Below are 26,213 nucleotides of genomic sequence, written 5' to 3'. Positions count from 1 at the left end.
CTGGGTAAGAAGTGGCTCTGAGTCCACAAATTTTGAAGGAAAAAATTGTTTAATAGTAATCAGAAAAAAATTAGATACAAAAAATACTTATTAATTTCAAATTAATAACATCTGTACTTTTTTGTATTAATTTAAAATTTAATGCAATAAAGTACAGTTGCTAAAAACATTAAATTGGCACCTTCTCTATTTCAATGATATGACAAAATAACAATATATTTCATTTAGTTGTTTGGGATGCTTAAAAACTATTTTTTTAGCACAGGAAGCCAGCATTCATCACATAATCAACAGATTTTACTGTTTTGAGACTGAATTAGTTGAAATTTTATCAGCTGTTAAAAACATTAACTGGTACAAATTGTTCTACTTAAAACGCATTAAATTAAGATAAGTCAAACATGTATAAAACAGACTTCATGGTGTCACAAGCACTCAAAAAACCTAAAAAATAAATCATCGAAAAAAAGGCAGTGAAGTAAAAATATTTGAAGTCCATTTCATAATGTAAAACTGAGTACGAAAATTAAATTCAGTTAAATATGATTTTAAAAATTAATATGTAAAAATTAGTTTGAAGATAATTGGGAAAAAACTATATTTAATTATTCGGAATCTTCAGTTTAAAACTTTTCTAAATTCCAATAATTCTCCTATCATATTGTGATATATAATCATGAGCACATAAAATTTTAAAAATTGTCTCAAAATTAAATTTAACAAAACTGATGAAAAACTTCAACAGTTTTGTTAATTTTAATTTAAAACACAATTTACCCTCTAAGAAACTACTGTAAATTGAAACAATAAATAAGATAGTGCCATCATAAAAATACAAATTTATAAAAATATAAATCTGTTTTGAAATCTACATAATTTTTAAAACAAACACATTAATAGTTTATGGGTCAGTTTTGAATAACAATCTTAAAGGGATTCATTTTTTTCTGATGTTTTTTTTTCAGAATTCTTTTTTACTATGTTAATTTTTATTTTCTGAAAATTATGTTATACAAAATATTACTCAGAATTAACAGTTAGGTAAACACTGTGTTCAAATTGTTATTTAAATTAAATAAAAAAATTATACCCACGTTCCTGTCTGCTGGAATGGGTAGAGCTCCTTTAAACCTTGGGGCGGTCAACACACTTGGGTGGAAAAGATTTAATTTATAATCGAAGAAGTGAATAAATTTAAAAATATAACTTCATAAAGATTCATGAATGTGATTCTAGAAACGTCGGAATGGCATTTAAATGAGGAGCTTCTTGAAAAATCAGGATTTTTTAAAACATTTACTTTAATCATATTATCAGTTGCAACCTTATTTTGCGGATTTCTTTTGATGCTTTTAAATGATCTCAAATTATGTTACCACACACTATTTTTCCCCAGCCTACAATAGAATCATGCAACACTATTACAAAATAATGTAAACAAAATGCACAATACTCATAGTTATTATTATTATTTTTTTTACATCTATGTTATGGTTTAGCTTCTTTAATTTTATGATTTATATAAACATTTTACTAAAAGAGAGATTTAGCATTAAAGTGAGGAAGTAGCAGTGAATCTTCATCAATGTCAGATGCCATATTTGAAAATAAATTAAAATTAATGCCATAAAAAAGGAGGTAACTTTTAAAAGCAATTTTATTGTTTTAAAGTTAATGGTTACAGTAAGTAATATCAAATACCAGTTCACAGTTGAAGATGTACAAGTAAAAAAAATTTTCAAAACGAACAGTTTTCACAGATTAAAAAACACAACATTATACTTTTAAAAATTTGATATTAAATTTATGACAAAAATAATGGATTAAGCACCAATGGTGATGAATATCTCAGATCAAAATAAATAGCTGAGAGGTAAAACACTCTAAATATTGCAACTTTTTGAATATAAAAAAAAAGAATAATTTCAGAAAAGCACAAATTTCTGCACTGTTGTTCAATTGATAACATATTGAAAGTGATTCACTTTGTGAAGCTTTTATTTCAAATGCACATCGGTGATTGCATCTTTCTTTTTTTAAAAAAACATTTTTTGAGAACATAAAAGCAGAAAAACAGCATTATTTTAAAGAAAGAAATTCTTGGAATGAGACAATTTAGATGATTGATAATTTTTTAAGCTAGCTTAACCGTACCCATAAGTTTGTGCATATCACAGAAGTCAACCTTATTATATACATAATATTCACAAATGATGAAAACAGCTGTTCTCTGCTTTTAGAATATTAAAATGTTATTTAGCATTGCCATCTATGATATCAATTAGAAATTCATATTATTAAAACTCACTAAGATGATGTAACAAAGTTGAAAAACATGGAATGTGAAGACATTTAAACCATTCACGAGGACATTTAATAGAACATTAGTGAGTCATGATACATTCTTTTAGCACAAAGTTAACACACACAATGAGAATGAAATAAAAACATAGCTTCTCGCAAAGCTATTTACCAATGAATTCACTACTTACAAGAATCACACAATTTTAAATAACAAATAATTTTCTTTTTAAGTATCATTTCTAAAATCACCTACAAAGCATAAACTGTAAATTTCCCTGCCTTTATCAACACCTAACAGAAATATACTGGGCTATTTTCGCACCTTTTTAATGATTTTGGGATAAATTATATAAATTCCAAATATGAAATTAATAAAAATTTAAAAAAATGAAACATATTTCAGTGTTAAGTAAAAAGGAACTTTCCGTCCCTACAATGTAATAAATATTTTAAAAAAATGGAATATGATAATTTCACAAAAACAAGCACAGTATTCTATACATAAAATGGAAATGCTAAAAATTGTTCAAAAATAAAAAAAACCTTACAACCTTAAAGATTTAAAAAAAACAAAAGAAACATTTTAGTAAGTTCACCCACCACAAATTAAACATTAATAATGAAAGTGTGGGAGAAAAAGAATATCATGGTGAATATTCTGGCAATTTATTAAGCTCCTTCTGGTCTTCTTCTGCTTCATCACGGGCTATGAGAAGAGTGTGTCCATAGCCGCAAGCAACAGCTTGAATGTGCAATCCATTAAGAGGTTTAACTTCCTGAGGAGTAGTAGATGATTTAGGCCTGGATTCACCATAACCCTAAGGAAAATAATAGAATCATTTTAGAGATAATTAGACGTTATAAAAAATTAGAATAATATGCCTGTAATACTAACGAATCGATAGCTAACTTTGTTAAGTTTGAAAGCAATTTTGTTAGATTAATCGTAAAATTAGTCACCTTTTTAACTGAATGTTTCTATTTTTAAGCTGAAACTTTATTTCCTTACAGCTGTTTCTAGAAATAGTTGACTAAGAGGAAAACACAAACTAAGCATAAAAATTTTTTAAATTCTTTAAAGCCGCTCAATGTAAATAGTTCATTAAGAAAAAATTTACAGGGTGCATAGCCAAATTATTTAACAAAAAATAAGCACCTTTTAAGCACTTGTCAAGCACTCAAAAAATATTTTTAAGCACTTTAAAAAAATATCATAACTAGGCAGGGTTGGAAAGTTTTTAAAAATGAACAATTTTATCTTGTCTTAAACGTCATGTCGTCGGCATTGTTTTTGACCAATTGTCAAAAATCAGGAAATTTTGAATCATGAAAAAAAGAGTGGCATTTTAATACTCTACGGACTGACAATACGCCGAAATAGATTGGGGTTGAATTAATCGTAAAAACGTTGAATGTGAACTGCCTTTTTGCGTAGTTCAAAACGAAAATCAACATATTAAAAGAAAAATCTCATTTTGAAAAAGGAAAAATTAAGCACTCTCTAAAAACACCCAATGAAAAAAGCACCTTTAAAGGATTTTAAAAAACGAAAATAAGAACCTTTAAGCACTTTTTAAAAACTCTATGCACCCTGATTTATAGATCTGCAAACTCTTTTATATTGCAAATGGATTTTTAAGTAAAGATAAATATGCAAATAAAAATATTTAGGCAATCTATGATTGGCTAATTGTTTATCGGTAAATGGGGAGAAAGGTTAGAGGTTACAAAACAATAAAAATAAGGAAACTTAAGTGAAAACTTCAGATGATTTGAAAACAGTCAGTCAAAATTATTTTTGATAATTTTAGATTTTTCTCCTCTCCCTCCATGGTGCGGTGACTTATGTTCTGGTAATTAAGTTTTCAGTACTACAATGCTGCCTGCACTTCTAAAATTCAAGATCCTTAATAATTTTACTTGCAATGCAAAGATAGTGCCTTAACCTGTGTTATAGCATCACCTGTTGGAGAAATTTCATAATTTTTTCTTGCTGGAATCTTCTGTTCCATGATTTAAATAAAAAAAACTTGGAAGTTTTATGCAGATCTGTTCAATAGCCTTTAAGTACCGTCAGTTTAATCTTAACTATTTCGAATCGTAATTAAACAATTAGCCTCACTTAACTGTAATGTTAGACTTACTAATTCGCCATAAGTGGGACTTGCACCCCATGATATAACACTCTCATCAGCAACACATACAACTGAAGTGTTTGAACAACCAACATCACGCACTGACCATCCCACAAGATCTGGAACTGGTTTGGGATACATGGTTGCCTCTCCAGATCTTCGGTTTTGGCCCCAGAAATACAAAACATCTGGAAAATGATTGAGCATTAATGAATTTTTAACGACAGATTAAGATAATTAATAAGTAAAACATGACCAATAATTATTTAATTGATTACAAAATATTAAAATTTTAGCCGAAATCCCTCATTCATTCAAACATACCACATTTCAATTGTTTGAATTAAGTGATAAGTACCAACTACACTATTTTTTTAAACTAGTTTTTAAAATGGCTATTTGTTTATGAAATGTTAAAGTAGAAATATAGTTAAGCTGTATTGAATAATTGTTTAGTTATACGGAAAATTTGGAAATTCAGACACCCGGGATAGGGATGGCCCCCATCATTTCTGATCATTGGTGCTTGCTCTACTGTATCTATAGCAATCTATGAATTTTAATTTTTTTTTTTAAATTTAAAAAATGCCTGATATAAATTTTTTTTGGCAGTGCGTAATTTTTCAACATTCACGAAAAAATAACAACAAACCAGAAAATAACGAAAAAAGATAATCATAAGGGGAAAATGGAAAATTGTGACTCCAAAGAAAAACTCAAACTAGCTTTATCATTTGTTAGTCAATTTTACTTTCCAGGTCCAAAATTTTACATGAGGTCAAGTTTATACATATATTTTCAGACATTCTCATTGAAGAAAAATCAATTACATAATTTAAAAATAATTAATACTGGCAATGAAATAATTAAAAATGATACAAAAACATAAATGACTACATAACCACATCATATTTAAAATATGATGTTTAATTTTCAAAATAACATGGGGAACTGATAATTTTCAATCTCCCAAAATACTGAAAACAGTCCCTCAGGGCTGCCACTCGGGTAAGATTCCAAAAATAGTCACTTTAGTTGGTTCAGGTATGAAAAATTGTCTCCAAAATAGTTGCCAAAGACATAGAATAGTACATACTTTTACAATATTTACACTTTACAAGGTTGGCAAGAATGAAATAAAATAATAAATAATTCAGGAATTCGCAGAAAAGTGCCAGCTCTGTAGTTTAATTCATTTTTATAATAAAAGGATGGGTTAGAGGTATGACCATAGTGTAACATTTAGAATAGTAGAACTTATTTTCAACTATGCAGAATAAAATATACATGAATATTGTATGAACAGTAAAATGTGTCATTTTAATAAACTTTCAATTAAATATTGCTAGGAACTAAAAAAAAATTTGATAGGAATTAATCATCGTTATAAAATTGCAATCTCATTAAAATTCAATTACGATCATAGAACAGATCTAACACATTTCTTAAATAAGACAGTTATGAGAATAAACAGTCAAAATTACCTAAAATAAAATTACAAAATTAAAGAAGGTAAAACTAGAAAGATATTTAACATGTATGTTTCACTTGATGAGTACAATTTTATATGTAATCATTAAAATAAAAAAGTTTTAAATACCACTATTACTGAAAACATAATTTATTATTTCTAAAAAAAATCTCATTAAAGACGGGCCTCATTAAAGACGGGCTAAAAACACTCATGAGCTCAACATTGTAATTACGAGGTCAGAAAAAAAATCGGGTGTAAATTAAACTGCACTTTTAATGTTTAAGTAAATTCTACACCAGGGGTAGCCAAGCTCCTTGATAGTCAAGCCATTTTTCAAAATGTGAAATTTTTCGCGGGCTGAGATTAAATACGTATTTAAAAGGTATGCAAAAAAGGTATTAAAAAGTTTTTTTTTTACATAAATTATATTTATTGAAAACATGTAAGTAAAAGTACAAAATATGTGCACTGAATTTAAATATTAAAAATTAAACACATTTATTTTACTTCTCTTTAATTCTTTAAAATTTGGTGAATAATTGGTGACATTACTTCTCAGTAATTCCTTGAGATGCTGGTTAGTTAATACTGATCGGTGATTGGATTTCACGAATTTTAAAGTGGAATAAAATTATTCACATAAGTACATTATGTTCTGAATATTGAAATAATTCGACAAACAGCCTTTTTTTTTTTTCATTCAGGATACTTCGATTCTGGCACAAATTTCCAAAATTCAGTAATTGACGTCGACTTATATTTTAATTGTAAAGTTTGATCTTCTTGCATCTCTATTAATTCTAATTCTCCAGATGCTTTTTGTGTCATAATTAAATTGGAAATGGAAAACTCACCTTGAATTGAACAACATTGCACTTAGTTTTTCATATTTGTTCTCAGTAATTTAAAAGACACATACGGAACGACAATACTTTTTTAAAAAATATAATAGCACAAAAATGAAAAGGGAACTCGGGTACATTTATTGAGAGCCACAAATAATCCTTCAAAGAGCTGCATGTGACTCGCGAGTAGCAGGTTGGCCACCCCTGTTCTATACATTTTAGATTTGCAACTGTTTTGAAACAATCTTCAACAGTACTGTAACAATCTACAGCAACTACTTTCTTGCAATGGTTCACAGCTGTATTTCACTTCAGTGGCAATAAATATTTCATTCTAATTACATTGGTCAATTGAAGTGAAGAAAAAGATTGCCTTTTTAGCTGCCAAACACAGCCCTATTCGGGTTGTTAAAAAAGCAGTTATCTTAGATAATCAAATGCAAGAGCATCTAGGAGAACTACTTTTTTGTAAGATTAAGCAAGATTCTATATTACATTCACAAAATATTTGCAATTGCATGATTCATTTTAGTAGATAAAATAATGAATGAAAAAATAGATAAATTACCAAATTCATTCACAGCCATACTGTAAGTACCACCAGCAAAAGCTTTTTTCACACCTCGATTGGGACCATCAAACGATTTTATAAGTCTCGGCACCATCTCATCTTTTTGTTCAGCGTGACCGAGTCTGCCATACCCACCAAATCCCCATGAAAAGCATCGCTTTTTAGAATCAATTGCCACCTACAATAAAATTATTCATTCAAGAAAGAAAAGAAAAATATTTGTAAAGATAGCTAAAATTCTATATAAAGAAAATATAATTACACTATGATTAATTCCACATGCCACATCAATAATATGAACATCATCAACAAGAGTAACATGTCCTTCGCGTGTCTTTTCAATGAATGCTATTATGCGTCTAGGCACAACTTCACATCTAAAGGATAACTTGTTACTGGTTACAAAATATTTTCCATCAGAATTATGTCCTAAAATTAATACAACATTAATAAGCTGTAGGTATAGTGAAAACAAAGCATAGAATCTTGATATCAAAATAAACTTCAACAAATTTTGTGGAGCTGAATAAGAATAAATTAGATATCGTGAGGCCCCTCAAATAGTACCTAAGTTAATTAGTCTACAAAAAAATATTTATACTGCTCATAATAGAAATATCACAGGCACTATGTTCTTCTGGAACAATGAATGGCTATACATTTTCAAATTATATTTTTTCATTAGATTAGCATTAAACATTTTTGTTAATGTAAGGAAAATTTAATCGATATTTTGAAAAGTAATAAAAAATCTATTTTCATTACTCCAGGTTTGAAAGTAGACAAAAAAAAAAAAAAAAAAAAAAAAAAAAAAAAAAAAAAAAAAAAAAAAAAAAAAAAAAANTTTTAAAAAAAGGCAAACTAAAAGAAGTATAATTTACTGCTTAATATTAATTACTCTACCTTAGTATAATAAAAGCAAATTTTTTGACAAAAGAATAGATAATACTATTTTTAATTTCAGAATTATTTTGTTTAAAACAAAGTTCTAAAAGTTTCCAGTATAATTTAATCAATACTAAAAAACTCATTATACCTTCAAATCAATAAATGGAAAAATTTTAAGTACTGTTGCATTAAAAAAATAACCAGTATCAATTACTTAATATTCTTTCTTCCAATATACAATTAAAATTAACAATTAAGTTTAATAATGATTCATTATTCCTCCAGATAATTTTAAAGTGCAGTTTCAATAATCTTGAAATGAAAACACAATGAATTGCTTTAATTTAATGAAAAAGACTCATCAACATTTAAATATTATATGATTACGTTGATTGGAATGAATAGTTTTTAAAATTTGATGAAAAAGACAAATCAATTAAGAAACTATGAAATTCCACACTACAGGATTTGTTACTGCATTTGCTTAATTAAAATAATAAACAAGTATACAACCCAAGAGTTCATCACCCTGAAAATTTGATAATGTAAAATTATTAATTGATTACTTTTCTTTTATATAAGATGACTGAAAAAAAATTTAATGTAATATGACAAAATGCCTTAACCATATACATATAAATTCCCTAAATTTAACACTCAAATCTTGCTATTTTTAAAAGAATAATTTGAATTTTTAAAAAAATGTTTAACCTAAATTATTCGATTCTAGGAAACATGTTTTAAAAAAAAGAAATTTTAAAAAATAACGACTTGTATTCTTACAAAATAGTCCGGAAAAAAAAAAGCTAAAAATCAGGATAAAATATATACTTTATCATGAAAATCAGGACAACTACAAACCCTACATACTTTGGAAAAAATAAATAAATAAAAAAAACTTTTTATTTATTTTAAATATAACTGATAATAAAAGTGTCTATTGCATAGCATATACAGGGTTATTTGTAAAAGTGGATACATTTTATAAATTATCAGTCTGAAATAATTGTGACAGACATCCATTTAAAAAAAAATTTTGAATAAAATTTTCAAAATTTTCTGGATTCCCTATTATATTATGGACTTTTTGCTAAGCAAACATCAAAATAATGGTTACTTAATAAACAAATAACAGAGGAACAATAATTAATGTTCATTTCATACAAAAATGTCTTTTCATAGGTTGAATAACATTTAATTAATTAAAATTATCAAACAAATTTAATATAAAAAAAATAATTTGAGCTTTCTCTTTCATGAATAAATACACATTTTAATTCTTTTTTTGTGAAGAATTAACAGAGCAGAATCAGATAAAAATTACAAAAAAATTTGCCTCAAATTTCAAAAGTAAATCAATCTAAAAAATAAAAGAAAAATCTAAAACAAAGAACAGATTTGAATATATTTTTTAATGAAAACATTTACAATTTGAAGCAACAGAATGCTTGTCTGCTGGTATTCTAATCTAACACCATTCATATTTAAGCTTCATTAATATTCATAGATTATTATTCTCACTAAAGACTGTTTTTCTTTAACTGCTCATGTCTATCGTTTTTCCTTAACTGCTCCTGTCTTTTCAACAAATCTATTAGTTTTCTTATTCAGACAGAATTAATGTTGAGCTATTGAAAAATCAGCAAGAAATAATAAGAAATAATTTTGAAAATAGATCTGTTTACTTTGATTGTTTAAAAAGTGTCCAAATAGATGCTACTAGCAAACAGACATCCAGATGTGGTACTTTGTACTGTACAAACAATGGTAAAACAAAATTATGAGCCAAATCTGTTCCTATATAAAACCGAAATACTACATGTTTTATTAAATAACATATTTAATACATTAATAATGTGATACAAAATTAGTTATAAACTGAAAATACCTAATTGTTGTAAAAACTTTGCTAATTCGAAACATTGAAATGAATTAAATTTTATTAAGTTTAAAAGAAAAATTTTAGAATTTAATGGCCATTTATGGAAATGTTACAGAATTTTTTTTTTTAAGGACACCTAACAGGTAATTTATAGTTTAGTTTGCAATATCAAGGCAAAGTCAGAATGGAATTAAGCTGCAAGGCAAATTTTCAAAAATTATAAAAGTATAATATATATTATAGTTTATTAATACCCAATTGTCCATATTCTGGCAATCCAAAGCTATGCATGCCCCCTTTTGCATCACAGATTACACTAAATTCTGCACCACAAGCTAATTTGGTAATAGATTTCCCTTTAAATGGAACCTAAATAAATAATTTATAATATAAACATAAATTATACAAATAACGGTAATCAATACAGTTCAATTTTAAATTATAAATTACCTTAAGGAGAAAAAAAAAAGCGAAGCTTTTCTGAAAAAAAATCAATGTCTCACAGTTGTACTGGATGGCAGTAATAATTATGAACTTGTAGAATAAAGCTTATAGGACATATGTATATAGTTTGTATAGTAGAAAAATCAAATTAAACTTCACTATAATAACTATTAAAGTGAAAAATTATGAATGAATCTTTGGAATGAATAACTTAAGAATTAAATGTTAGGAAAAGGATCTACAAAATGTTTTTATTTTAAAAAAAAAGGTGTCGAAAGATTTGATTGATCATTTTAAATTGTTAGTTGAGATTTCAAAAATTGTTTTCAATGAAACTGAACAAATTTTTCAAGGCCTTAAAAACTGGAGGAAAAACTCAAATACTTTTTAAGTCTATATGAACCCTGACCACACCAACATTATAGAAGATGCAAAAATACTCACTGTAGGACACTTATAATAATACACATTACACACTTATTATAATATTTAATTAACACAGTAAATATTCCCACAATATTTCAAGTTTCTTTTGCAAATGTATGTTTGTGTTTTTAAAATTAAAAATTATCAATTCACAGAAATTAAAACTTTATAGCATTGAATAACATGTGCAGAGTTTCGAAAAAAATGAAAAAAATCTAATTCAATTATTATTCGTATAATTATAATATTATTGTTCAAGTTCATCTGAATCTATGATATCATTTTATTTTGCATGGAAGCCATAACAAATAGATGCATATATTTTTTTTTTTATATCTCTAAGAAATCACATGTTTAACCTCTTGCTTACAACTGGCGCATATTTAATGCAAACCAGAATAAGTTTGTAGCATGCACTGTAAGCAAAAGGTTAATATTTATTTTAATACTACCTGTGACTTTTTCTTGTCATGCGTTATTTTAGAGAAATTTTATTATGAAAGATCCAAATGTACCTTTGTTGGAATGTTGATAGCATTATTCTGGGATCCCACTCCGCACTGTCCCATTTTGTTGTCACCACATGAATAAACAATACCTCTTTCTGGAATAAAAAAAATTATAATAACTTAATTAACAAAGAAAAAGTATTGTAGATCATAAAGATTTATTGATTAAAAAAATAAAATAATGACAAATTTTCAACATTACTGAAAATTTTAAAAAATTGGATAAAACTCAGATCAGGGTTCATATCAACAGAAGAAACCCAAGGAGTAAAAAATTTTAAAATTTTGTGCAAAAGATAACTAGACAGTTTCTTTTTTATTTTATTAAAAAGCAGTTATTATAAAGGACTTGCAAAAATGTATATTTTGCATAAGATATTTTTTTCTAGCCCTTTTGAAGTAAATTTTGATTCAGTTAAATCAAGAAAAATAAAGTTATCACTTTTACACATAAATACATCTTCCAGTTTCAAATATTTTTTTAAACCTTGTTAAAGTACATAGTACAAGTACAGATGTTAAAGACTAACATAAAAACCTACCAATCTTATATTTTTAAATTTGAATATATAAGAAAATCTATGGCATTTTATACAAAAAAAAAAAAAAAATCCCAGTAAATCATTAAGTTTGCTTGTAGCATGTAAAATTTAAATTATTTGTTGTTATTTTCTAACTCTTGCAATTCAATTTTTTTTTTCTTTAAAAGTTCTTCTCAAAACTATTAGATTTTGACAGCTAAGTCATATCATTTTGTTTCCCTGCTTGGACAGCAAATTCATCAGTAGACTTAGTCAGTTCATCTATGCAAAGCAATAATCTAAGGAGTTTCTACCCTGGATATTATACATTTTAAATCTATAAACCAGTAGTTCCGAACCCATGGGGAGTGGCCCTCAAGTGGGTCACAGACAGCATGGTACTGGACCATGGACACTTGTTTAGAGTCTAGGCCAAGAAAAATCGTGGAGGGGGGGGGGTCTAATGCCACTTTATTCCGAATGTATAATATTTAGATAACAGGTATTATCAATCTGTCATTATATTTTTTTACTCAGAAGTGATAAGGAAATAGTATGTAGAAGCGGTTTTCCTCCTTTTCAGTTGTGTGGACCACCGATTTTGCAAAGAAAATTTAAAGTTTTCTTAACAAAGCTTCCTAGCTTTTACTTAGTTGGAAAAATAAGTTAACTTACGTCAAGTAAGTTTTACTTAAGAAAAAGCGGTCATTCTTGATTAAAAATTTGAGGCTTTAAAGGATTACAATTACTTTATATCTTTTGTGTCTCTATTACAGTTTGGTTCAAGATAAGTCAGTCGATATCAATATTCAAAATAATGAAAACAAAATTTACCTGAAAGGAACAAAGTATGAGATCGTCCACATGCAGCTGATATTATATTGTGATCCTTTAATGTATCAACAAGAGTGGGAGTGTCTCTTCGTTTAGTATCACAATGGCCCAGCTGACCTTTGTCATTTCTTCCTATAAATGAATGTTTATAGAAATGTATAGGAATGTTTAGTTGAGAAATCAGGTATTGTGCTCTACATAAAAACCAGAACAATTCTTCAGTTTCCTTTTGATCTAATGATTAGATTGACACATAATACAATCTAATTTTAAATTATAAGACATCCAAATTTTTCACACATGTTTGAACTGTTTAGCTTAGTTTTTTTTTTAAAAATTAAATTTTAAGGAAATCAGTTGAATAGTTGAGCAGTGGTTGGAAAAACTATATTTTTTTATGGCTAACAACTACTTTACTAAAAATGTAGTACAACAATTACAACTTTTTTCTTTTTAAAAAAAGTAGTGACTACTTAACTACTTTCAAAAGGCAAATTTTTCTGGAGGAATTAATTTATATTTATGCTCAAAATTAAAAATGTTGAAGATTGAAAGAAAAATTTGATAAAAAGTGGTTCAGAGTAATAAATTGGCTTATTTATACAAGAAAAATTATTAGAAATAACAATTCATGTTCATATGAGCTAATTAATAATTCTAAATAATTTCTTAATGCTTTAATTCGCCTTTTCAGTTCAGACAGTGCGCATCTTTGTTTCCTCTGAAAATAAAATTTAAAAAATAATAAGTTGAATACACAAAAATAAAATGTGCTCGAGCACTTCACACAATAGAACTGAGCTCTATCAAAATTTTGAGTGTAGTTGCTGCAGCCAAAATCACAATTGTGGGAATAGTATCATCATCAGTTGTTACAAATTAATTCCTTTCGGCGGAGCCAATCCGTTGCCAATCAAAATAATTTTGTTTAGTTGTTCTGGATACACTCAAGTAAGAAGGAGCACCTCTTGAAAACTCCTGTTGTTTTTTATTTCTCATATTTTGTTGTTTTCGTTTTCAGTCTAATAGTTAAATTTTATTGTTACGTTTTGTTAATAAATATAGAAGCACATACTGATTGTTTATTCATTAACCAGGGTATCTAATGGTAGAAATATATTGCGTAATACGCAGATCCGAAACTTGAAATAAATTTTCTGTCATCAGTCTCTTGCATGTACAGTATATACAGTATCCTTCTAATCCACACCCTATTCTTTTCTTTTAGAATGATTCTCTTTCCTCATGAGGTACTGTTCTAAGCAAAAGAATTTATAATAAAAGAACCAATATATTAATGAAGGGACATTTCTTCCCCTCGCTTTGCATACAACTCTCCTTTTCACTCTACAAACTCTACCCTTGATACTACATGGTCTCATTCTAGGGGATAAAAGAACTACTTTTTATTTTTAATATTTTTGCAAGACTGAAAAATTGTTCCTTATCGATTCTAGTGGAACTGAAAATTAAGGACTTTTAAAAACCTTAAACCAAAATACTTTTAATGGCCCTTATTTTCCAAAATAAAAATTAAGCAGTTACTCAGGGTACCCTGCAATATTAAAAGTATGAGGATTAAATGTACAAAAAAAAAGTATTTAAAAGAACAAGTCTGTCTATATACTTACCCCATGTATATGGTTTACCACCTTCAGTAATAATAACACTGTGTACAGCACAGCTACCAGCATAGACACCGGTAACTTTAATGCCTTGAAGAGAGGCAATTCTGTGAGGTCCCCACAAATTCACGCCACCAGCTCCTTTAGCTAACAAAATAAAATAGTAAAATTTTATATTCTGCCAGCACCTGCTATGATTCAAAAGTTTAAGTTACATTTTGGAGAAAAAGTTTTAACAATTAAGAGGATGGGCACAAGCACTCTGAAGAAAAAAAATGAATTCTCAGTAAAAAATTATTTTATCAAATTTTTCTACTTCATGTAATTCATGACAGGAATTTTGTGATTGAATTCTCAGCTCAATCTTAGTCACATACAGGAGTGAAAAACGCTCTATCAGGCAAACAAGGTTCAGGTGAAATTCAGGCAGCTGTAAGGAAATTTATGGTCTAGTTAACACAAAAAATATAAATTTCTAGCCAAAATTATACCACTTTATAAAATTTCCCCCCATAAAAAACTGTAATAGAAAATTATCCCTGACAAAAGATATATTACAAAAGAGAATATGTGAAAATGGGGTATCTGGAATATAATTGTGCACACAAATAAGTGTAATGTAACGATTGGGAGAGTTGAATGAGTGAAAGTTTCACAAAAAAAAACATAGAAAGTATTAATTTCTAGAATGATTACCCTGTCTTAACTTGCATGACATTCTTTACACCAATATTTTTTAAAGGTGGAGAATTGCCTGGTTATCATCTTAACTTTAAACTGATGCACAAGAGCAAAATCTTTATCTGTGTTTATTTTAAGTTTAATTGAATACCAGGTATCAATTACGATGTTTGTTTTTATGCTGTTAAAGAATTACTTGTATGTGTTTTTTCTATCAATTTACAATGCTTGAATAAATAAAAAAAAATGTGGAAATTTAGTTGCAAGCGAGGTGTGAGACTATCATTTTGTGTTGCATGCAGGACTAACAATTTTAGTTAGAGCCATGTTTTGAATAGAGCCTAGAAATGTTGAATTTGCTGTGTTATGCTTTGTGATATAAATTTTTTGTATGTAAAAAGATTTAATATGACTACAGTATTTTTTCTGTAGCAATGCCTCTAATAAAACAATGATTAAAGATTATAGAGAAATGAAAGAAATATTATTTTTAAGAAAAAATGCACCTTTAAAAGTTTATTTTCTCATAATTTTTGGTTAAAATTATAGAAAAAAGCTTTCAAACTCTATATCAATTAGTAATTTATTTATTTTTTTGAAGAAAAAAAATATGCACAGAATGCCCCTAATAATTTTATAAACTACAAATTTTTCCTTACATTTTAAAAATAAGAGAGAATAACTTTCTGAAATATATTCATAACATACTATGAGAAGGTGATTTAAAAAAAAAATTTGAGGATAAAATTCAGTTATTACATAATATTTCACATTTTGATAAATATTTACAATGTTAAGTCAGTGCTTTTCCAACCTCTAAGTACCCTTTTCAGAGAGGAAGCATCCTGCCCTTTTTAATTCTTAGGAAAAACTCTGAAAGTATGAATGAAATTACAAGTGGTCAATTTATAATGTTCTTAAATCATTTTGACACTAAACCCTTTTTTATCATTGTCAAAAATCATAAATTTTACAGAAGAAAATCATTATAATATACATTNTGGTCCAGTTAACATAAAAAATAAAAATTTCTGGCCAAAAATATACCACTTTACAAAATTTTTCCCCATAAAAAAATTTTAATAGAAAATTATCCCTGCCTAAAGATATATTAAAAAAAAGAATATGTGAAAATGGGGTATCTGGATTGTAATTGTGCATGCAAATGAGCGTAATGTTGAATGAGTGAAAGTTTCAACAAAAAAATTTTTAAAAAAAAAAAAAACATAGAAAAGTATTAATTTCTAGAACGATTGCCCAGTCTTAACTTGCACGATATTCTTTACACCAATATTTTTTAAAAGGTAGAGAATTGCCTGGTTATCATCTTAACTATAAAATGATGCACACGCGCAAAATATTTATCCGTGTTTATTTTAAGTTTAATTGAATATCAGGTATCATTTACAATGTTTGTTTTTATGGTGTTCAAGAAATACTTGTATGTGTTATCAATTTTTTGAGGAAAAAAAAATATGCACAGAATACCCTTAATAATTTTATAAACTACAAATTTTTTCTTACATTTTAAAAATAAGAGAGAATAACTTTCTGAAATATATTCATAACATACTATGAGAAGGTGATTTTAAAAAAAATTTGAGGATAAAATTCAGTTATTACATAATATTTCACATTTTGATAAGTATTTACAATGTTAAGTCAGTGCTTTTCCAACCTCTAAGTACCCTTTTCAGAGAGGAAGCATCCTGCCCTTTTTAATTCTTAGGAAAAACTCTGAAAGTATGAATGAAATTACAAGTGGTCAATTTATAATGTTCTTAAATCATTTTGACACTAAACCCTTTTTTATCATTGTCAAAAATCATAAATTTTACAGAAGAAAATCATTATAATATACATTGAATAAACATTAAAAAAAAAATAAGTAAAATTTGCAATTTATCGAATATAACAAGAAAAAAATATAGGAACTTTAAACAAGTATGATTATTTATCAGAGTGTTTTCACTGTAAAATATTAAGTCTATTAAAATGAAGTTATGAAAGATAAGAGTCAATCTCATTCCTTCTCCACAGATCTGATAAAATAAGTCAGAATTCAACAAATGAAATGAAACAGTTGCTACAATCAAATTTTTAGTTTTTACTCCCAAATCAGTAGCAACTTACTAACATGTTTCATTAGAAATAAATGATTACTAAAAATCTTTGAAAATAATCTACTAGTTGATTATATCTATGGGAATACAATAATTTCATATTAAGTTATGCCAAAGTTACCTAATATCTTTTCCTCATTTTTATTACTCTTAGCAAAGTGTTTTTGGTTCATTCTTAGCTTAATTATGATTGAATCAATTACAAATCACATTGTTCTTCTAATCTTAAAATTTCCTTACTTTATGCTTATCTTTGAAGTAGAGATTTATATAAATTCAAATAGGGACTTGTTATTATTAAAAAAAGGACCCAGAAATGTAAAATTCCACTGTCCGAAAGACATGATGTTTTCCTGAGTCAAATGACATATCAGGAAATTAATTTTATTAACTGTACTAAAAATTGTTAATAACTTAAGAAAAATACTTGAATTGATTAATTGAAAAAAATTAATTGAATAAAACAAACATTTACAACTCTTGTAAATTACAATTCTTTACTTATCAAAGAATATATAAGAATCATGATTTAGCGATGAGATAGTATTCATGTAAATGTAAGTATTAGCAAATATTGTTAATAGGGACAACGAATATTCAGCCTTTATTCAGCATTCAGCCTATTTGTGGAATATTCAGCCAAATATTCAGCTAAGTATTTTTAGACAGTTTATTTTCTTTCTTTTTATGGAATTTGAAATGATTTAACAAAGAGTAAACTAAATTGTAATTTTTACAATAGATTATTATTATTAGAATTATCAATGTTTAGATCAAAAATAACTAAACACAAAAATAACAATAGTTATCAATAATATACCTTAAAGCAGTGGTGCGAAAACTTTTTTCGACTGCGACCCCTTTTGTAGAGAGAAAATTTTTGGCGACCCCTAGAGATAAATGTTCACAAATACGATGTATATTTCGCGCATTTCTTTTGTTGCATCGAATGAGAACATCATCATATTTGACTCATATTAATTTTATTTATAATTTTAAGAAAATACTTTTTGTATAACACAAAAATCAGTAATTGCCCTTTAATGAGATGTATGTGGCTACAAGTATCTAATTATCTCATCGATGTTTGAATGTATGTTGTTAATTACAATTCGCATATCATCTTCAGGGTTTAAACGCGAGCGGTATTTAGTTTTTATTGAAACTAGTTTGCTAAATCCAGTTTCACATAAATACATTGATGCAAATTGTATTAACACTCTGATAGCATTCTTGCATAAAACGGGATATTGTTTTTCCTCGGATAGCCAGATAGAGTATACATTACGCATTACGGTCAAAGAAAGAGTGGACAGCATGAAATTGCAATTAAACAGTGAGTGACAGCGCTTCACTCTTTATATGTACACAGTATAGTATGCAGCATACAGGGATAATGCATTTCATAAAAATTTGGCAACCCCCAGTTTGCGCACCACTGCCTTAAAGCATAAATAATACCATATTTTTGGAAAAAAAAGCAGTAAATAGTTTCAATAATTTTAGCAATATTCTTTATACATGATGTAAAATACCAATTGTAAGTATACTAGTACTATTAATGAAATCCTAGCGCATGATTTAAACAGTTATGTAGCTTGGTATTCATTAAAATATTCCCAAAGACAAAAAAGAAGCTTGCTACAGTTTTTGCTTTTAACAGTTTTTGCCCAATTTCAACAGTTTATAGCACTTTTTGACAGTTTCTACCATCAAAAACCCAATCCTGCATAGCTTACCTGACTCAGATAAAAAAAAAATTTAAAAAATCATTATAATCAAATTGCTGATAGGAAAATTTATGAAATATTTAAATTTCTTACAGTGAAATAAATGAGCAATTATAAAAAACATAAAACAGATTATAAAAAGAAAAAAAAATTCTTTAAATACAAATTAAAAAATACATTTCACAAGACTTTTTTAAATCGAAAATTTTTTATTGTTATGGTTTTTAAATTATTTTAGGCACTCACAAATTGTGATTTGATGCCAACATTAGAACAACACTTGTAAAGTGGCACAGATATTTGAAGCTGTGTTCACATGTGTTATATATAAAAATAAAAAAAATTCTCAATTCAGTTTTGTGACAGTTTTAGTACACACATAATATTTTTATACCCGTGGCAGAATTTTTTCGAACTTTCTGCGACACATCTCTTTAATGCTAATACCTTTCAGTAAGATAATTAAAAGTAACAAATATACACATTGGTAATTTAAAGTAAGAGAAGCATTAACTTATAAATAAATAATTAAAAATTGGATCAAATAAATTATTTTTTTAAATTTATTCTAATATTATGGGAGATATTCTCACATTTTGTAGGAAGATAACACAGTAATTATTTCCTTTTTTGCATTTTGTAACTTATCAACACATTAAAAAAATATTTTCAAAAATTCTTGAAATCTGTAGCAGTAACTACCGAAAAAAAAGAGATAGATGGCAAAATCATGCTAATCGGACTCTTCAAAAGGGGTACTAAATTGGTGTTTTCATTTCGAGATTCAATTGTTGTATTAAATAATATCGTATTAAAAATATCAGATTTTAAAAGCTGTGTGGAAATCAGCAGTAATAACTGCATGAAAAAATAGAACGAAAATTTCCACAGAAAAGAAAACCAAATTTTTTACTTCATTATTCTTTATTTTTTATTATTCTCACATGTGAATAGAAAAATCATAAGCATTTATTTCTCCCACCACGATGTGCGAGAAAGGTATCTTGATTATAATTCTGAAGAAAAGATAAAATCTTTCAAAAATTTCTGCAGGAAAGAAAAGCTTAATTTTTTATTTCCCAAAAGAAAAATTTTGCTGCAAAAGCTCTGCGACAATGTCCCCACTGGGACTTTTATTTTATTCAATTGTGTTCAATATTTTAAGTTAAATTGCAAATTTATTTCACTATCAAAAAACATAGGTATTTTCATAAAATGTTTCGTTAATTATCCAAGCCTAGTTCAATAAGCACACCTTAAAAGATTTGTTACTGAACTAACATGTGTAATCTTCTCCCTTTCTTAATTGTGTAATTACTTTATAGATCAATAGGTTTCACCATTAAAATTTTTATAAAAATATTTTCCTGCAACTGATCCAAGACAACTTTCTTATTTGTTTGTGTTACTTTTGTGAAAATTTAGTAAGCTCAAATATAAAATTAATAGAGAAATTAAAGCCTTTTTTAAGACTTTATAAAGAGTATAAGAAAATCAATTATTGTTAAAATCATTTAATTTTTATCAGTAAGCATACAATAAATTCAAACTTATTTGAAGATGTTAAAGTAACACACACTTATATATAAACCACAAGCCTTTTTTAAGACTTTATAAAGAGTATAAGAAAATCAATTATTGTTAAAATCATTTAATTTTTATCAACTTATTTGAAGATGTTAAAGTAACACACACTTATATATAAACCACAATAAATTATATTTCTGTTCTAATATCAATTCATACTACTCACCAGTTTTTGGCAACTCTTTACGGCCAATTAGATCCCAATTAGTACCGCCACAAAATAACAGTGTCCCAGATGCTTCAGGACCAGCTAAGTGCTATAAATAAAATACAAAATAAATAGGGGTAAAAATTTTTTAAAAAAATTACTGGTCCATAGGACCAGTAACTAAAACATTTTACTAGTCCGCACAAAACTTTACTGGTCTGTCTACACGTTCCTATTAGCTGCAAATAAAAAAATTAAAATTTTTGATTGAAAAAATCATGTTCCTTTTTATAAAATCATAAATTTGATTTAAATCGCATTTTTTTGATTAATATTAACTTTGTACAAAAATTTTTTTAAAAAAAATTGTGAATAAGCTCTAAAATAGTTTTAAGTAAGATCGTTTAAGTTTCGTAAGATCGAGAATAGATCGGCTGTGAGATTAGATTAACGGAGATCGGCTGCGGTGGATGGTGGTCCGGCGGACCACTGTTTATTATTTTATGCTGGTCCGACTCCGATTTTAGTGGTCACGGACCAACGGACCACCGTTAATTTCGAGCCCTGCAATATACAGAATAAACATACAAAAAAAATATACATAGTAAAAAAAAACTCATGGGTTTTATTTGATAAAATAGAATAATTTATTGTTGAAGTATAAAAATATATAAATTAAAAAATAGATAAAATTGCACAAAAACAAGGGATTTAAATGAAAATTTATGTAGCCTTGGAAAAATAAATGTCAAATTGTTTTATACAGGAGTTGCTTGCATTAAAAAATATTCATTTCAAAAACTTAAATTGAAAAAAAAAAATGTAGAACAGAAATCATTTTGGCTAGATATACTAAATATCTGGTTAGAATTTTAGACTATTATTGACTAATTTCTTGACAGGTTTTTTTAATTTTATGATTTAATTAGTGATTGGTACAATAGTAAATTTAAACTACTATAATAGTAAATGTAGATAACATGGAAGATATTAACAAATCAGTTCCTCAAAAATAGTAAGATAAATGTTTCACAACAGTTATTGAAAGAAAGAAATCATTAAACATACAGTGGGTTCTCAAAATCACATGGAATAATGTTGGAATAACAGCAAAAAAACACCTAGATTTATGATCAAATGGATACAAATATAGCACAACAAAAAATGATTATCTAAATGTGTGCTTTGACACGTGCGGGTCAAAACATTGTAATAAATGTGTCAGATTTTACAAACCACAGTACGAGTTTTAATATTAAGAAGTACTGAAAAACTGGTCAGAATGTCAGTTCGATATAAGATGATAAAAATAAAGTGAGACAAAAAATTATTATACTTAAATTTGGAATTTTCCTATCATAATATTACATTAAAATAATTTGATAAAACCATGTGGAATTCCATAGCAATGACTGTAAAAAAAACACATGATTTACGATAGAATCTGCACCTATTGAGCACGTCTAAAAGTGATTACTTAAATGTGATTCCAAATTTTCCATATTTTCAAGAGGATATTGGATATTTTAGAGGTGAGAACATTAAAAAAAATTCACCCAAATATTGTTCATGCTTAGTTCATTATGGTAATAGGTAATGAAAGTCAAAATTTTTATCTTTTTTAAAAATAAAAAAAATTCTTATTCAAATAAAATATTTTGGATTTAAATTAAATGTTTTAAAAGTAACTTGAAGAATTTCTATTTAAAATTACTTTATTTTTATAAATATATTATCAAAGTTCTCCTAAGGAATAAAGAAGAGCAGGGTGCTTCCTCCCAGAAAAGGGCAGTTTGAGCTTCAAATTGGCACTCACTTACCACTGTCAAAATTTATCAAAATGTCTAATATTACATAATAGCTAAATTTGCCCCTCAAATTTTTCAATTAGCCTTTTATACTATTTTATGTGTATACTTCAAAGTAATTCCCACGCATTATCAAAATAACAGAAAAATTTAAAGCTTCTGAAAAACAATAAAAAACAAACTAAAAGACAATCTGCGTAAAAAAAATTCTTCAAAATAAGTAAATTAAAAAAGGTGACTAACTGATAAACAACTTGAAAATCGTTTTGTATATTTTAAACTGAAAATAATGAGAAAATAAACATTCAAAAGTACATTTTTAAATAATAGATAATGGAAAAATTTAAATCACTAAATAATTCATTATAATACCCCTTCAAAAAAAAAAAAAGGAACTAACAAAATTTTAACCAGTTCAGAATAATCCTAAGATATTAAATATTAGTAATAATAATCAGAACCAATTTACTTTTTTTGAAATATTGATTTAATTAAATTAATTTTTCCAGCGTTTAATTATTATCTAAAAATCGAAATGAATTATATAAACATAAAAAAATCACATAATTCACCTAGGTGGTAAGAGTACATATTAATACTTAACATTAATAAATAACATTTTAATAAATAACATTTTACTTAACATAATAATTACATTAATAAATAGCATTTTATATAAAAATAAGGAAAGAATAATTTAAAAGAGTATATATAAAGGGAAAATTTCAACTTTTTTTATTATATTAAATTTTATGAGTTTAAATTTAAGCTAATGCTTATTTACTAATCAATTGTACTGTCATTTTTAGACTTTAAATATTTTTTGTTCTCTTCAGTCTAGACAAAATATATATACTTTTTCCTAAAGAAATCTCAACTCTGGTTATCAACCTGATCTAATAGTACAATATCAGCAAAAAAATCCAAGTTATCGAAAGAAAAATCTAGTGGTAATATAATTAAGTAACTAGAGAACTGTGTAACTACACAAATAGTACTATATATAACTAGCCAACATAAGAAAAATCTTACTAAAATGAAGGAATGAAATTAAAAATTAAAGTTATATAATTATCAATACCTATAATCAGATGTAAACTTTTCATTAAAACAGGTGGTTAAGAAAATCTTTTCTTAAAAAAAAATAATAAGCATTGTTTTTAAAGAATGGTAATTTATTTTCACAAATTGGGCAAGGAGGGCACTATTATAAGCATCAAAGGGCAAGCTGCTCTTCTAAACATGCTTAGGAGGAATAATATTATTATAAATAAATCACAAAATTCTTACTGTATAAGAAATTGTCTGACATAGTAATATATAATGCTTACAAATAAATTATTCAATTTTATTGGAGGTGGAATAAAATCATAATATTATTAACATTTGAAAAGCAGGCCAAACAAATAACATAAGTAATATTAAATAATACAAATTTTAAATTTTATTTCATAAGTGCAGTAATTTAAAACACACTAAGTGAAAATATAATTTTGCTTATTGTAAATTATTAACATGGCAATACTATGACAAATTTGATTAAAACAAAAAATTTGGATTTAAAATAATGAACCAGCCATTGATACTACTTCAGCAATAGATACTTAATAAGCAAACATATGCACTGTGGTACTAACAGGGTTTTCAGGATCCTTGACAGCAATAAATAATGGTTTAAATTTGGAAAATTTTTTTAATTTCTGAAATTTTCAACAAAATATTCATTCTGCAAATCTGTATAAAAATTTCTTCAAGTCAAATTAAATAATACAATTCTTGAAAGCTTCACAAGAAAATGAAAAGTAATGGTCAATTTAAAAATCAGCAACAAATAGAAACAAGTGATTTAACCATTAGAAAACCACCCCACAACACAGAATATTTTTATACCTGAAATAAAAATTTAACTATTTCCAACTTTTAAAATATGTATAAATAAATGTTCGCTACGTTCTATATTAGACAGAATTTTCATCAAAAAATAATCCTTTGATCTTTGAATCGTTTGTATCTTTTTTGGTCAACATAAGAGTTTTAAGAATTTAATCAGTTAATTTTTAAGATTTAATGTAGTAAATAAGGAATATCGAACCTTAAATATGAATGTTTTACATACTTTCTAATTACTGTTCAATAATTCGCTTATGTTAGGTTTAAAAAACGAAAAAATTTGGAAGGGGTATAAACAGGACAATTTCATTCAAAAAAAAATTAAATAGAGGACTATTAAAAACATTGTTTTATTTGAATTTATAAATTATATTAAGTATTTGATAACGTAAAATTGCATGTCAGTCATAAAAATGTTAAAAATATAAACATATTATGCAGTGCTTATTTTTTAATATAGCGAGAACACAACATATCTCATTTTAAGAGAAACGTAATTTACGACTAACATTGACGATCATCAAAAAATAATATGTTTAGCTTTAAAATATAAATTTTTCATTGAACCAATCTCAATAGGAAATATCAGTAAACATTAGCACGTGGTGACTTACAATATTCTTTTTCTCTGGTTGATCACTCGATAAATTAGCACAGTTATTAGATTCTTTATCGGAACATTTGCCATCGCTTGTCCCGGGCTCTTCTTTTGAACCGCCATTGTCCGATTTTTGTTGATCCGTTAAATTTCCACATTCACCGCTTCCGCAATTTGAAACATCCAAACTTTCATTTTTTCCATCTTCTTTTAAAAATTCAGTTTTATTTTCGCAGCTGTCATCTTCATCATCGGCTTTTCGCTTTTTTGGGTTCATTGTTTAAGAATGCTTTGTAATCTACTAGCAGAAACAAAACGAAACAACTATATTGACAATCAATACTGTAAACAGTAATACAACTAGCGATGCACATTTAACACTGCCTTTAAAATGTGAAGGATTGATTTGATATAAATGCCGCCAATTGAAATAGGTCTCGTAGAAAACGAGAAGACGCGTTGAAAAAATGCGAAAAGATGAAAAGAGGTGGATTGGAATGGGGGAGAGAGGTGGGTGTACTTCTTTAATGGTATATTTTGACTGGTGGAGTGTGCGCGGCACTTGAGGTACCGGAGGAGAACTGCAAAGAATTAAAAGGTGTACAAATTTTTGAACTTCTTAAGTATTACGTGCATCTAAACTACGAGATATCATCAGAAAATGTCATAATCACATTGTAATCATTATCTTAATGCTGTTGGGTCGGTAATCTCGTCATACTGAGGTAGTAAGACATTGATAAAAATAAGAAGCACTACCGAACAACTCTACTTACACTTCAGCCGGGGATTCCCCGTAATATGTAAATACTATTTTAGTGAGACTCGTTTTATGCTCGTTATTTTCTATGACTTCATTATCAGGTTCAGGTAAATGCTTAAGATTTCAATTTGATTTACTATTATCTTCTGCATCTGATCTCTCCAAATATCTATTTAATTTACGTAGCACTAGAGCTGCACGATGGGCTATTGGCGACTGTCTGGGAAACACCCCTGAAGATGATCCGAAGATATGCCATCACAATTTTGATCCTCTGCAGAGGGGATTGCACCCCCGCTTCGGTAGCCCGATGACCTGCACGCGAAGTCGAGCACTTTACGGTAGAACAGTTTAACGAGGACCAATACCGCACACCCTCGGTCCCTACGCAGACTGATCCAAGTGGTCACCCACCCGCACACTGACC

At 27.2% G+C, this 26,213-nt stretch overlaps 1 protein-coding gene across 1 annotated transcript; it reads right to left on the bottom strand.

Annotated features, from left to right (window-relative positions):
• Positions 1 to 1,639: 1,639 nt before the first annotated feature.
• LOC107443444 (protein RCC2 homolog) lies at positions 1,640 to 25,566 on the bottom strand. The gene is made up of 10 exons (XM_016057299.3): positions 25,040 to 25,566; positions 20,746 to 20,836; positions 14,465 to 14,605; positions 12,834 to 12,965; positions 11,485 to 11,573; positions 10,354 to 10,468; positions 7,592 to 7,758; positions 7,327 to 7,507; positions 4,449 to 4,627; positions 1,640 to 3,122 (listed from the first exon to the last, which is right to left on the bottom strand). The coding sequence occupies exons 1-10, from the start codon at positions 25,298 to 25,300 to the stop codon at positions 2,949 to 2,951; spliced, it is 1,530 nt and encodes a 509-aa protein (XP_015912785.2). The 5' UTR covers positions 25,301 to 25,566; the 3' UTR covers positions 1,640 to 2,948.
• Positions 25,567 to 26,213: the final 647 nt, after the last annotated feature.

The sequence above is a fragment of the Parasteatoda tepidariorum genome, chromosome 7 (genome assembly GCF_043381705.1).
Source record: "Parasteatoda tepidariorum isolate YZ-2023 chromosome 7, CAS_Ptep_4.0, whole genome shotgun sequence".
Classification (NCBI taxonomy): domain Eukaryota; kingdom Metazoa; phylum Arthropoda; class Arachnida; order Araneae; family Theridiidae; genus Parasteatoda; species Parasteatoda tepidariorum.
Note: the sequence above shows the minus strand (reverse complement) of the source record. Positions and strands in the feature narration are given on the sequence as shown.